This window comes from Cygnus atratus, chromosome 25 (assembly GCF_013377495.2).
Source record: "Cygnus atratus isolate AKBS03 ecotype Queensland, Australia chromosome 25, CAtr_DNAZoo_HiC_assembly, whole genome shotgun sequence".
Lineage (NCBI taxonomy): Eukaryota > Metazoa > Chordata > Aves > Anseriformes > Anatidae > Cygnus > Cygnus atratus.
In genome coordinates, this window is record NC_066386.1 from 5,020,131 (window position 1) to 5,035,821 (window position 15,691).

At 40.2% G+C, this 15,691-nt stretch overlaps 1 protein-coding gene across 1 annotated transcript in view; it reads right to left on the reverse strand.

Moving 5' to 3' along the window:
* The window catches only part of NSF (N-ethylmaleimide sensitive factor, vesicle fusing ATPase), a 78,086-nt gene that overhangs the window by 14,174 nt on the left and 48,221 nt on the right, over positions 1-15,691 (reverse strand). Inside the window, exons 12-17 of the mRNA XM_035566846.1 lie at positions 12,759-12,946; positions 9,407-9,502; positions 8,805-8,961; positions 7,513-7,646; positions 5,325-5,391; positions 5,054-5,133 (exon numbers count right to left, since the gene is read on the reverse strand). Coding sequence (XP_035422739.1) covers positions 5,054-5,133; positions 5,325-5,391; positions 7,513-7,646; positions 8,805-8,961; positions 9,407-9,502; positions 12,759-12,946 — 722 coding nt within the window. The remainder of the gene's footprint in view (positions 1-5,053; positions 5,134-5,324; positions 5,392-7,512; positions 7,647-8,804; positions 8,962-9,406; positions 9,503-12,758; positions 12,947-15,691) is intronic.

Genomic DNA, 15,691 nt, shown 5'->3' on the forward strand with positions numbered 1-15,691 from the left:
TTGTCGTTTCAAACACAGCACTGCGCTGGAGAAAGCAGAAGAAAGCAATGAGGATATGCAGAAATATGGAATAACTTCCATAAATAGACTCTTGGTAAATTGACAGGGGGGAAAAGGGTAAACAGAGAGGTCCGTAAAATCAGCGGTGCTGCAGTGGAGGAGATGAGGGGGTAAAACTACTGTTTCTCATCATAAAAACTACACAGCGCTACATGAAATCAGCATGCATCTGTTTTAAAGCGAACAAAAGGATGCTCACTTTCACCATACAGTTCCGTTCAACGCAAACAATACCAACACCAAGAATGCAAAAGCGTAACAAGGTTCAAAAGTAATAGGACAAGTTAAGAGAGGGCTGATCCCTCAGCAGGTTTCACATATGACTGTTAGTATCCACGCTCAAGACCCACAGGTAACCGAATGGCAGAAAACTCATTAGAACACAGGGCTAAACTGCAAAACCATACTTCAAGTCTTTAACTGCTCCACATAAAGCATTCATTTTCCCTGCTTTCTTCAAAAGACATGCACTTCAACTTGCTACCTCTGAACTTCAACCACTGGAAAACCAGTTACTGTAAAACAAGCGTAATCTCTGCTGTACCAATTACTAAAAGAAAATTAAGTGTCAGGAGTCCCTTGTACTTTCCAAAGTTTCAGGCAACTTGCTCAGCAAACAACTGGAAAACCTATAAGTCAGAAATGTTTTGCCCCAGGCATTACCACGAAAGCATGCAAAGCCATAAGGCCAAATTGTCAAAAGCTGACTTCAGCCAATTACTCTGCAGTGACAACACACCACCACATATCAGTGGATTTATTCTTGCTATTAAGATGCACTGCTAAATTGCCCCTGTTTTCAGAAATCTTAACTTTTTTGATCCTTAATTTCTACAGCAGCCGTCCCAAAGGCCATGTGCCACGTTTGGCCTGTAAAAGATCAGGATTCAAGGTGAACCTCCAAACATTAGACATAACTACCAAGTAAGAAGGAACTTGGTTTTTCAACAGCTTAAGATCATTTGATTTCAGACTCATCATCAGGGCAGTTTTAGGACTAGTTCCTCCATTAATGGAGATTAGATACAAGCACGCCACCTAAGTCTGGATTCCTCTCCTACCTGTTTTTAGGCAGTAGAGGTGCCTCAGTTGGAAGCCCAGGCTCCCTCCATACTGCTAAGGAGATCCCCAGCACGTAGATGCGCAACTTGCTCCCACTGCATTCTAGAAGTGGGGTAACCCCAGATTTCACCTCTCTCTACTACACGGATTTTATCTGACTAAAGGACATAACCAGACAACTATGTCATTCAAAGTTCAAAAAAGGGAGTAGTTTTCAATGACTACATTTTCAAGCATTATGAGATTGATTCTTCTAACTTAGTACTCACTTCCTAACAGGCACCAGATTATTGTATTGACTACCTAACACAAACTAGATCATAAACGAATTTCATAGACTGCTACAAGCAAATGAAGTCTCAGCATGTCAGCAGAGTCTCAGATTACATCATTTCAGCACATCTCACCAGCCCCAGGCAAAGGGAGCTTAAAATACTCTACAGCCAAATGCTGGTGGATGCAGAAGTGCCTCCGTTGGATACTCATTGGCTGCTCACTCAACTTTGGCCCCTTCTATATTTTTAAGCATATGTTTTGAGATTCTTCACACGTAATGGCAGAAAATGCAGTTCCCCAGGTTTACAGGTGTAAGCGTAACATCTCTATTGATTGGAGTTGCTTCCAATTCACACCAAGTGATGTGGAATCGGGAACGTACGTGGGATTATATCAAACAAGGAGATTATTTTCCTCTTTTCCCCCCGTCAACTTTCATAAATCTGCAAAAGCCTCCTGTGTCCTAGAGAGGAAAGGGGCTGGGGGCCTCTGGGAGCAGTGGAAGGGCATCCACAAGAGTGTTCGAGAGCATCTCGCTAAGCCAGACATTTCATAACACTGCACAAATTGTACGTCCAGCTTAGCGTGGGGATGCTGCAATGGTCTTTCACCCTTTGAGCCAATTGTTAGCTTTTCACAGGAACCAGCAGGGAAGCACATGTGAAACCTCTGTGGGGCTGGTGAGCGTCTCCATGCCTTGTGTGACTCTGCATGTAGATGAAGCAGCTTCGGCTTTCGGAGCTGCTGCTGCTTAGTTCTCAGAGAAGTCCTTTTCTCCCGCTTGGCTCCCCGCTGCGACAGTCCTTTTCAGTTTTTCTATCCCCCCCAGTCTCTTCTCCTGCACAACACAGTGAAACTTGATTGAAATAAAGACCCAAGAGAACATGGTTTATTTTCTGCTCTTCAGTCCATTTTAGAAAAGCTTTTTAATTGGTTTAAAAAAAGATGCTAAACAAAATGCAATGTTTTTCAGTCTTCTTGAACGAGTAATAGATACCACTATTTAAGCATTGCTCAGAGGAACTAGCAGTCATGAGCAGTGACTGGGACTTTAAAGCAAAATGACAAACGTTTCTAATTTATTTTTTTAAAAGTCTAACATGTTTACTCCCAAAACTTCTGCAAAGTACAAACAAGCTAGAAAAACAGAAGGTTTGAGTATGTGCCCTTCACACACCATGTTAAAATAATATAGTTGCAATAAGAAGAGGGGAATCTGGGAAGCAGCTTTCATAAACCAATTTAACAGAGACATATACCTCAATGCATAATTAATAAGATATCATCCCAGAAATGCTCTTCTTACACACATAGCCTACAGTAATTGTAGGAAGCTGCTTGCACATTAAGTATATTCTGCAAGTGATGTGACAACACTGTGTGAATACATAATCTGGGCCACAAAGATGGGAGCAGCAAAGCTGCACTGCCAGAACGCTCTCTGCTTCCCACTCATTCCTCGCTTGCACTTTCAACCTTGTCGTTCCCATTCTTAAGCTTTTCAAATCACCTGCGTTCGTATTTCGGGCCCCTCTGACTACTGACAGAAAAGGAGGCCAGGTACTGCCTCCCCAGCACGTTGCCAACAATTTCCTCCAGCACTGGGACACGTATGGTGTATGGTATGAGCCAGGACACTGTTTTTACAAGGAATGAGGAATGAACCTAAACCATGACCCCAGTCCCACAGAGATTTGCGTCGGTTTGACCTCACGGAGCAGGTTAGTACCACCGATGCTACTCATGTACATTTAAAGCATGTATCTGCATCTCAAATTACAACCAAAACCCTTGAAACCAGCCATTACTTCCAAATAAATTGCTCCCCAAGGGAACTAGTGATCTCAGAGGGAACTTAGAAGGGCAATGATTAACCAGCACTATTATCTCCCTTGTGGGTTTCTCATTTGAGCCTAAAAGCCTTAAGAGTCTCCTTGCCCACATTCAGTCTTTTTCACAATAAAGGTTCACAGCAGAAAACTGTTGGCCTTTCCCTGCATGAATCCACGTCTTATACACAGTTGTGTTTTGGTTTTTTTTAAATGAAAAAAAATAATCCCCAGATGACATGATTATCACAGAGAGCTCACAAGAAACAAACATGCTAGAAAGAGCCCTATGATCAGAACGGCAAAACCAGGTCAGCACAAAAGGCCCTTCTAACCTCATGTCTGAATTTCTACAGTAGCCAATAGTGGACACTTAAAAGAAAAGAAAAAAAACATCAATCAAACACTGACATTTCCTCAGAAAACTCTCTACCCTCCAACAATTTATGGCTTAAGTCACCATAATATTGGCTGTCAACCCAAAGTCTTCCAGCCTCGAGGGCATTTCAAACATTGCAAAGTACAAATCTCTAGCAACATGCATAAACTTGGCAAATATCTGAGAGCGTCAAGCCCGGCATCCTGCTTTCAGGGAGACTTGGGTGCCAACGAAAGTGCAACTAAGCAGCAAAATACATTCAGAGGACAGTGATAAAATGGAAAGCCTAATATTATAAGTTCCTTGGACTACTGAGCCAAATCATGTTCTATTTTTTCCTGCTGATCTATGGGAACAATCATTTCCTAGTACTATGGCAATACCTAGCAATAGGTCAATGATTACATGAGATTACAGCAACCAAAAACGGGGTTGTGCAGCTGCATACAGCCAGCCTTTCTGTTCCAACTTACATGATAACAGAATCCAAGTTTGATATCAGAGGCTTCACATGGCACAGACAGCTCACTGGGAGAGATCTTTGTTCTCCCAGGTTGACAGCCACAAGGGGAACTTCAGGGCCTGTGGCATTACAATTTAGTTCAAAGTTCTAGATTTGAAAGGTCTTTTCACCAAACTATCTAATGAAAACAATACTTATGCATACGTAACTGTTTCCAGGATATTAAAAATGACAAAAAAAAGAGTTCAGCCAGGCTGTGTTTCTCTACTTTTACCTGACACCAACTTTCAAGGTTTTCCTGTTAGCATGTTACTTATTCATGCAGATACTTTCACACACAGTGCAGAATTCTAGTGAATGACAGGAAAAATGGCAAACAAAAAAGAAGCGTCCCTCCATGCTTGTCTCATTCAGTGCAAGCTTCAGAAACATTGCTTCTGATGTTCTTAAATCTCATCAAGTCAGAAAGTACAAATTGACAGGGCCAGAAAGAGATGTAAAATCTTGAGCTTTACTCACCTTTTTTAATTAACACCTGATAATTTCAAGTTAAGAACAAATTAAAACCCTAGCATCCACAATCATACATTACTCAGAAATCAATTCTAAATAAGAAGGGAGCACATGCTTGAGCCAGGGATCAATTTGGAGTGAACTGCTCCTCAGTTAAATCAGAAAGCAGACTGCTTGCATGTTTGAAGTTTACATGGTAAAGGTTTAACCTGTTTCCTTTGTTAGTATTTCTAGGGCTGACTCCATAAGATTCATCCTTAAATAATTAGATAATTAACAATGAATCCTTTGTGGTTATCCTAGAAATGTCTAACTGAATGAACAGCAGCAGGCTAGGATTAACTTGACTGAATCAAGAGACAATAGCACTAATACCACTGGCAGCACAGCAGTTATCAGCAAGACACAAAGCCCTCCACTGTCAAAATTATTACAGGAATAAGGCATCTCCCTCCTTGATTACTTTCTTACCTGAGGGGGGGCCTTCTTTAGCAGTACGAGAAGGGCTTGCAATACCAGATTAGAGAACCGTGGTCCAATTGGAACATAATCTGAAATGAAAAATGCATTTTAATGCCCATTAAGCAGTTGCACATATAAACCACTTCACTGTAACAAAAAGCAGTTCAAAGCTCCTAAAGTAAATGGTTCCAAACCACTTCTGGTTTGTGGTATTTCAAAACTGCAGATATTTCAATATTTCTGCACAACAGACAACACACTCCCCACTGTCCTAACTCACCTAGGAGTCTCTCAATGTCGTCCACAACAACACAGCTGAGCTGGGACTTGTACGCGTCATCAAAGATCTAATAAAAACAGCAAAATGACTCATTGTTAAATCTCAGCAGCAAAACTGCAATAGTCACGATTGGAACTGTTGATTTGTTTTTAACGAAGCACGGCAGTATTTAGAAGAATAAACAGAGAATAAAGAACATAAGTACCACAAGACTAGACTCTACCTGCGTTTAATAAAGCACTGACATCTCAACAAATTCAGAGACAAGCTTTGTTTATTTACCCAATACATGTTGCAAAAAAGCCAGCTGCTGGCTGCATTTAGTTGTAAAGAATAGACAAAACAGAGCACCATTCCTTTGGTTTTTGGAGCTGGGGTAATACTGAGAATATAACAATACACACACACAGGCAAAAAAAAAAAGAAACACCACCACGATCATAATGCAATTATGAAGTATTTATATGCAGGCTGGATATTGGTTATAACAAGACCTACTGATTAAGCCTCCATATCACTCTTTATAGAGCAGCAACTGCAAAGCTTGGATTTAAACTACGAGTAGCACTAAGGACTTCAGTGGTATTGCAGGCCTACCTCCAGCATACCCTGGATTCAAGTGAAATCCAAAATGATCCTTTTAGAATCTAAACTACAAACTGGGCTTCCAGCCTTGAGCCCACTGCTTCTCTTAGAAACTAGGCAATCTTGCAATGAACTATTTCTCTGTTCTTAGAGTAAAACATCTCATTTACATGCCTAATCCAGTATAATTCAGCCAGAAGAAGAGTAAATTGCCTCTGTAAATGAAATCTCTTCTCTTCCACCTGACTACTTGAAACAATCTAAGTTGCTCAACTTGTCTGCGCTTCCCCTGCTCCCCAAGTTGTTAAAACTCTCATTTAACCAAACTTCGTCACCTCAAAACTGTTCCTAGTTTAATTCGGGCAGGATCTGCTCCTTCCAAGTGCAACCCTGAGCCTTTCCTATCCTCATCTTTGGAGACAGAGCTGCAGGCTTGCTCATCACTGCTCAGGTGTTTTGTTCCATTTTTAGTTATGATTATATATCAGACCCAACTGGGCCAGAACCTTGACATTTTCCCTTCCAGAACCAAATAACCCATGCACAGACCACCCTGAGACTTTATTCAAAGCGATCACATGAAATCTCCTCAGCTGGGACAAAGCAAACAAACATTTTTTGAAGACAGATGACCAAAAGGCCTGTGAGCTATAAATTTATACACGCTACCTTCAGCAAGATCCTTGCCTTCTTTCAGGTCTACCCTGTCAGGCACCCTGAAAACATCCAGAACAAATTCGGTTCTTTCTATCTAAAGAGCTCCCTTTGATCTTTCAGTGCCTGGAACACAATTATCAAAGCAGCTAATTAACTCCACGGCAACACGCACAGGTAGCATCTTCAAGACAAACAGATGCCACTTCTTTGCTTTCTGTTCAGCAGCAGGAGTTTAACCAGAACCCTCTGCATTCATTTATTAGCAGATTATTAATTAGGAAAATAATTTCCAAACACACACAATGAACATTTCTTTGTGATCAGATATGGAATTACAACTGACCACAGGCAATACCAAAAAAGAAGCTTTCCTGCAGCTAGAATAATCTATAATACTAGCGATTCTGCCACAGAGCTTCAACTGAAGAGACTTTGAGTTAAATATAAAGAGAAGACCAGTGCAGAATCTAAAGCGTTTGGACATTACACACAACAACTGACTTTCCTCTTCCAGGATTCCACAGTGCACTTGCTGAGTATTTGGGTGGCCTAGTGCATTATTACAGAAGGCTTTCAGAAGATGGGGGATAGCACTGCTTTAACACGACACTGTTTTACACAAACCAATATATCCATTTACATTTTTTCACAAGATCTGTTTGGTGATACACAGAGCTTACTGAACGACTGTAATTTTGTTTAACAACCACTGGTAAGTGTTTACTGGGTTTCCCAAAAGGGTTCCTAAAGAAAGTAAGTGTCATGGGATGAGTCACTGAGTGCCAGTGCCCCAAAAACATTCAGTTAGTTTTATAAACAAATGTGTATAGGAATTTAGGACCTACAGAGAAAAGAAAGTACAATCTCAAGGGATATTCACTTTTCAATCTACTACAGCACACAGAATTGAATTGCCATCAAAAAAAAGAGGAGGGCGCAGAAGTACCTTCTTCATAGCCTGGCACTTGGCTGTTTCAGAAAATCCAATCATCTTATCAGGAGAACAGATCTTGATAAAGGGGAAGTTGGATTCCTCAGCTATTTTTGCTGCTAAAGCAGTCTTCCCACTGTGGGGGGGACCTGATCCGAAAGAGAAACACAATTAAAAAAATCAAAGGAGAAAACAGTTCCGGTAAGGCTCAGCACGGATGATATTTTAAATATGGTTATGATTTCTTTCACAGGTATTTGCAGTGTGAAGTGCCCTTTTCTTCTACTTTCAAAGGGAACGCTATCTCTTTCTGCAACCCAGTCCTCCAGATGAAGGAAATTAATGCAGCTATTTGAGCACATGCAGTCTGATTCGCCATGAAACAAACACAAAAGAGGATGAGGCGTGTTTTATAGAAGAGGGCACAGCAGCAAAATTAGTATGTGTTTGTATTTTGCAGAATCTTTTCGAATCACGTTCATGCCCCTTAAAGATATGTTTTCTGCAGGTACCATGGTAAACAAGCGAACAGCATGAATGCCAAGTAAATATTGACAAAGACAATTTATAATTTGCCTGAATTCACACCAGGATAATTCAAAGACCAAAACACATCTGAATCTGTACACCCAGTACAATCAATCTGGAATATAATGAGGTATTGCATACAAGCAATATGTTGAAATATGCTGACCACACAGAATTATTCAGGGGGAGCTATTCAGGGTTTAATTTCAAAGTAACAAACCACTAAGCAATAGGAGCAATCCACACTTTCGGACTTCAGGTAAAGAAAGAGAGAAGTGGTAAACAACTTACACTCTAATATCTGCAACAGAGATATTGAACTAGCTTCCTAGACTCTTCATAGTCAACAACAGTCTTGATGGAGGGCAATCCTCCTCTAACAGTACACACCTAAATGTGGCCAGGTGAACCGTTGTTTGAACTCAGTTAATAACACTGTTGAGATCTCCAACAACTTGAAATCGAATCGTGACAACTAACTCAGCTGAAGATGTTTGAACTGTAAAACATCCACATTTAGATTAACCGCATACGTTCACTTTTCTATTGTTCCAAGACCAGGATTTAGATCATCCCCTCAAATTTCATGCTGAGAAGCCAGTATTAATATCTAAACCAACTTCATCCAACCTATAGAAGGAAACTAATTCTATTTTTCCTCCCATATGTTACTTCTACATGCAGTTGCAGAATATAACAGGCCACCACGTGGGCAACAGATAAGAATCGTTTACAGAAGTTTTTCTTTTTTTTTTAATACATATTTTTCTTAAGTTTACCTTCTAGAAGAACGCTAACAAGTGGAGTACGGTCACTGTTCTTGGTCTGTTGAACAAGCAGCTCCCCGTCATCCAATACCCTTGTTACTGGATCACCCCACTTAATAATACCATTCATGATATAACTTGCATAGTCTTCCTGGTTGGTTCCAAATGCCTGTATTAAGAGAGGCGGCATTTATTTTACACGTATCCTCAGCACAAATTCTAATCCGTGCAAGTTGCCAATGGGTTTTGAATCTATGTCATTTAAAGACAATTCTCAAAAACGGGGCTTAAGTCTCCTGTTACAGTCTGCATGAAAGCTGTCATCAATTGACTGAACTAGCATAAAAGGGAGAGTGTACATACAACAAGGAGAAGAAACTGCATTGCTTTACTTGTTCTATTGCTTTTTATGATTCTTGCACGGAAGAAAAGGTATCAAATAGAGCCTTACTGTTGCAGGCAGAGAGCAGCTCCCTGCTTTCCTTCCTACAACACAGGATACAATAACTCAGACCACGGTGCATTATGGCACATCTGGTCCCAGAAGGAAGTTGTCTCTTGCATCATTAACTGTACTGCATGACTATCACCCAAGTCACATGCTGCCTACTCACTGGTTTGATATCGTTCTCCAAAGATGCAAAGAAGTCTCCTCTTGTCACACGCAAGCTTTCTGCCTTCTCCATATCCACTTCCACTTTGTTGCTGGCCTGAAGAGGGCAACAAAACACAGTGAAGTACAGCACTACTCCACCTGACCCCTTAGCAGCTTCCATCCAAGGATTCAACCCCCTAGAATTCAACCCCATAAATGGTCTGCAACAATGAAAATGCTTTTCAAAATGACAGTTGTTGAACATCTGCTGAGTACCACTGGAGCAATCATCATCTTCAGATCGACAGCCATCTGCCAGCCCCCAAAAGTCATTGAGTAACAATGGTTCCATCCCACTGGGTGAAAAGTGAAGAGTATGGCCATGATCCCACTGCTCAGAGAAGCGACCCCAGATATGAACAGGACAGAAGCTCTGCATCAGCCTTGCCGCTGCCTTACCTATATAAACCATCTGTCAGTGAAGCAGACACTAGTGCCCGATATGGGACTAATCTCACTTAAATTTAGATTTCTAGAATGTAGTGGAGTTACGTAGGTTCCCTTTAGAGTAAGGAACCACTCCCCCCCTTTAGAGGCTGTAGAAATATTTCTTTATTGCACAGTCCAGGTACTAGCTAGGAAGGTGGTGAAGCCTCTTCCATTTTGTGATTTTTTTCAGAAAGACAAATTCAGGTTTGGTTTAACCCAACTCTAAATTTCCTCACTCCATCTTTGACAACTTCAAACGATTCACTTTCCTCTCCCTACATGAAAGTCTTTAAGGGGACTGGTAAATATTAGATTTCTTACTAGTTTGTCTTTATTTGCTTCAGTCCAACCAAAGCTGTGAATGTCCCCAAGGCAGCACTGCCAGCAGCATTACTTGGAATAAATAAGCTACAGTTAGCTCAGCTCACATTGCTCTCATTTCTGGGCAGTTTGGGAACAGCAGCAACATTTAAAACCTAGTGACTGGAAGCAAACATACAGCAGACAAAGCAGTACTGCAATCTTTTCTTGTAAATCATTTCTAGTACCTCTAGTTGTGACTGAGGAGATGGCTCAAAGCTGCTCACGCTAGAGCTAGAAGAGGTTTTTAATTCTTGAAAACATATTGAGAGTAGCCTTTAAAGCTGTAGGCTTCACTCAGATGTATTACTGACTATGGCTGCAGCTCTACAATATGGAGCAGCTCCATTTACTAGGATTATTTCTAGATCTGCAAGTATATTGATTGCCTTGGGCAACAATCAGGAATTACATAGATTTGAAGCAACTTTTCCACTAAGTGTCATACAAACACTGGCAATTAGAGACTAATCCTATCTGTGCAGTCTGCTGAGAATCCTGAGTGGAGTTACAGATATCAGAAAAAGGATTAGTTACAAAATGGGGCAGAAGTTGATCTGAGAAAAGCAATTCATCTAACTGCTAAGTGGCAAAGCAGAAACTTTTTTATACATATAAAGTAAATTGGAGATGAGGCAAGGGATCTAAATTCTCCTATACTTGATGTAGTGCAGCATTGAAAGGCCTTTCATAATTTCTGTACTTCAAACTCTACCATAAGAAATTCCTCTAGGTTCCAAAACAACTTTCATTGAAACTTACCTGCATCTTGCAACACTACATGCTTTTACCTGAGAGTGTGATGGCCCTACATGATCTCTCTGTTCAGGAGGTAAAAACTTGGGACTTCAAGGCATTTCTCAGAAGGCAGAAAAACCTCTATCACCTTTTCCTAAGACCAAGGTGATGGATAAGTCAAATAATATTCCCTCTCAAACACATGTCTAAAAGACATCTTCTGACTAGCATGACCTACAAGAACAGGGACTGCACTTGAACATGGGAGAGAAACACATTACGCTTATCTTGTAGAGTAACAAAAGCAGCTTCTCAACAGCAACCTCAGTAACCCAGACTGGCCAAACAAATATTTGTAACCTGAGGACAGCTGAAATGATAGAGTCCCTTTTCACAAAAACACTCACCTAGCAGAAATACAGGATGCCAAGCATATAGAGGATCTTTAGTGCAGGTTAATCACTCTTCTGTTTTGCAGAGGGAAGCAAAGGTACTCAAAACGCTATTAATATATTCCTCAAGTTGTACACTTACGAATAGGAATCTTCCTTTCTTTCCTAACCTTTAATGGATTGTACATTTTAATTTTTAACATAGAAATACTTTGAAAGGTTATCAGAAGAACTTAAATGATTCAGAAGGATAATTCCATTTGATTTTCAAATGCTATTTGTTTTGTGGCTTCCACACAGGTGCTTCTGAAATCTAGGTCAGGCATGTGATGTATATTTTAAGTTTTGCAGTACTCATAGGAGAGAATAAAACACCTTAGTGCATCATTTGGCTGAAGACGTCTTCATACTAAACAGTGAGATTATCCAAAAATATTGTATCAAAGTGTTTGAGAAGAAAAACAGAAGTGTGGTTGCTTGACATTTGGAATACACATATTAATACATAGTAATAGTACACACAGTACACATAGTAATACGTATATTACTAAGATGTCAATCACATACATACCTAAAGGAGGAGACAGCTCTTTTATATTCATGTATTGCCCTTGTCTCCTCTCCACAGCAAGATTTTGGCACCACAGGGATCATATCAAAATGTTAATAGTCCCCAAATTCACCCAAAATTCAAACAAAGAAAATGCATCAATTCTAAGTTAATTATTAAAAGGAAAATGCTTTGCTTGTAAAGGGATGAAAATAAAAAGGGATGAAAATATCTCCAGAGGTGCTGATTTCTTTTTTGAGACAGAACCCGAGAAAATGAGAAACTGTTCATGTTTGTGCTTTTGGTTATAGGAAACAAGCAACTTTTCTTGGCTATATAAAACATATAAGCAGAAAGAACCAGAGCTCCCAATAGATATAAATGTCAAAGCAACCAAATTATTTTTCTTGCTGAAATGAATGATTTGTTTTCTTCATATTTTAGGCTGAACAGACTTTTTATTAAAAAAAAAAAAAAAATCAGTGCTGGGCAACTGATGTCAAAGGCTCTCTTCTGCAGTAATTCACACCAATTCTTGGCCGCTAGCGAGGTTACATCCTTCAGCCTCTTTCTTCATGAACTAATCATCTCATATTTCAACACAATCGAATACTGTGTTCTTCATCTGGATTAATATAACCTGACATTTCATGGTCCTTACAACTTCTTTCTAGTTAAAGATACACTGACTGAATCAGCAAACAATGGAAAAAAGCAAGGCAATCTTCCTCTAGAATGGAGGGAGCTGAGATGACATTATCCATTTGGATGTAAACACACAAGAAAAGACTCCACATATTTTCTCTTTTTCCTTCCCCTCAACAAGAGATGATAGGACTGACCTTGATGTGTCTGTTCATAGCAGTAGACTGAGCAGCTCGAACTAAGCCTTCTAATTCAGCACCACTGAAGTTTTTAGTCTCAACTGCCAGCTCTGCAATGTCCACATCTTCAGCCAGCAGCTGATGTTCCCGCATCCGTACTGTGTGGATATGGAGAATTTGAAATCTACCCTTCTCGTCTGGCAAACCTGAGATTTTAAACAGAGGGCATGTCAGTCAGTGTCTCAACACAGCAGCTGCAGCAAAACCTTCCCCTCTCCTCAACGGTCCTGCTTCCAAAGGCTCTTTCTCAATATAAGCAATTCATTGATAAGTAGGATATTTAAAAAAATTTTGTTTGAAAACATGCAGTTTGCCCTTGGCAAATTCATTAGCATCACCCCCACACTACACAGAGAAACAGCATCAGTTTAATTTCCTCCAAGTTCATTGCTCTCAGGCTTCCAGACCAGGAATTCACCTTACACATGAGCAATCTGGTCAGTCCTGGCACGCTTAAACATAGTTCCACCTTGTAATTTTCATAAAATCTTAATTTTCTCAGATATAAGTGATTATTTCCCAGATTACACCTTACCAACATAATGTAAGATACAAAAAAACTTTTTCTTTAAAGAAAGATAAGTCCGGCTGGCACAACATTCTCTTGGTAAAACCATGCTTTACTTCAGTTCATTCTCCTTCAGAGCCTTTATTACAAGGATCTGATGTTCTAGGGAAGTCTTGCTCAGACTGCAATTTATTTAATTTAACTTTGTCAGCTAAAGATGCAGGTAATACACCTGCAACACACACAAAAAAAAACCTCTTACCTGGGTTTAGTAAAAACAGTTGCTACTATGCATTTGTTTTCAAGTATGAGATTGCACAAAGGCAACCGTTATTGTATGCACAGTTCTTCATCCCTAAAACAGACTTTCTCTGCTGAGTCTTTCCTTCAATTCCTTGTAGCTGTGTTATTTTCTAAAGATTGTAAATGACAATTTTTGCTAGTGCTAGTTCTTTCTCATTATTATTCGTCAGCCTGGCCACTAACTCCATGCACTGCTCTACACTCCTTTGTCCAGCTTTCCTTTTTTGCATACTATGCCAGGAATAGGCACAAGTCTTTTAATATTTTTCTCCTGCATCCAACTGAATACCTTAGTCTCATAAGCCTTCTAAATTTTAGAAACCACCTGTGCTGCCTGTGCTCCACAAGATTTTTAAGTCTTAGCTAGTGCTCCAGTTGCTTCTCTAGTCCTCACATCTCCTATGAGATATACGCACAATACTGCCTGATACAAACTATTTCCTACAGTGATCAACTTCAGAGTAATTAGCATTAACTCTGGAGCATCAGTATCAGCTCACTGCCTGGGTTACTTCTGCGGCTGCCTCTGTAGTCATCAGCTTCTCTTCTTTTGCCTAAAATCTTCCCTTTTCAGCTATCACAAAATCTTTGTGTTTCTGGACCTTTGAAAGAGTGATGGTACCCTTTAAGGATAAGAAAAAAAATCCCTAGCAAACTCTTAACATTACATTGAAAGTTCCGATTTCAAGAGTTTCCCCACATTTTAGACCAACAATTACAAACTCTTATCTTCGCATGTAGTCTATCACATGATTTTTAGGGTTATATGGACATTTTCATCTAATTTTCCGTAACTGAAAGGAAACGCACCTTAGTAATGTTAATGGCCTTCTTTGTCTGCCCTTCTCATATGGCTCACTACATTTTGAGATTTTTATTTTTACCTTTAGACTATTCAGTGCATAGCTCAGCGTACAGAAAATATTTTATGACATTTGTGCATCTGTGAAGTTCATGGGAAAATATTTTACGGACTCTTTCAAATCACAAATCTAAAACCATGCTTCCAACCGTTAAACACCCTTCAGACTCCACCATAATCTTTACTAATGAGACTCTGCATGTAAGATCAGAAGTTAAGACTTGTTATTCTGAATCTAAGCTGATGTGGGCTTAATTTCTTAAAAAAAAAGTAGGTTATAATAAGTATTAATTTGGAGTTGGTATCAAGTAAATGTGTACAATTACAAAAGTCCCTTTTAAATTACTAACAGGTATTAACCTTTTCCAAATCACTAAAATAAATGGTTAAGTGTGTTCTTTCGCATGCTTTTGGTTCTGTTGTTGCAAGCAATCTAGACCTTCTGGAATGAGCAAGTCTGAAACATTTAGCCAATGCTATTTAACATTTGCAGTTACTAAGGTTAAATTCACCATTATCATTTTATACAAATAGAAGGATGTTTCTCCTAGTCAAGAACTGCTCACACCCATTACAAGATCAACAGTTCTGCAGTTTCCACCCTAGGAGTGGTCTGGTGCTTTCTTTGTTCCTTTCATTAGTGCAAGAGAGTCAGGGTCCTGCCTGCCCACCCCTACCCAATTCTGCTGGACAGAATCCGATATTGGTCAATACCAAGCTGAATACGACTCAGCAGTGTACTCAGGTGGCCAAGGCCAACAGCATCCCGGCTTGTATCAGAACTAGTACAGCCCGCAGGACCAGGGAGGTGATCATCCCCTCGTACATGGCTCTGGTGAGGCTGCACCTCAAATACTGTGTTGAGTTTTGGGCCCCTCACTAGAAGAAGGACATCGAGGTGCTGGAGTATGTCCAAAGAAGGGCAACGAAGCTGGTGAACAGTCTAGAGAACGAGTCGTATGAGGAGTGGCTGAGGGAGCTGGGGTTGTTTAGCATGGAGAAGCGGAGGCTCATCGCTCTCCTACAACTACCTCAAAGGAGGCTGCTGCATGTTGGGGGTTGGTCTCTTCTCCCAATGCTAGGACAAGAGGAAACAGTCTGAAGTTCCACCTGGGGAGGTTTAGGTTGGATATTAGGAAAAAATTCTTCACTGAAGGGGTTGTAAAGCATTGGAACAGGCTACCCAGGGATGTAGTTGAATCACCATCCCTGGAGGTA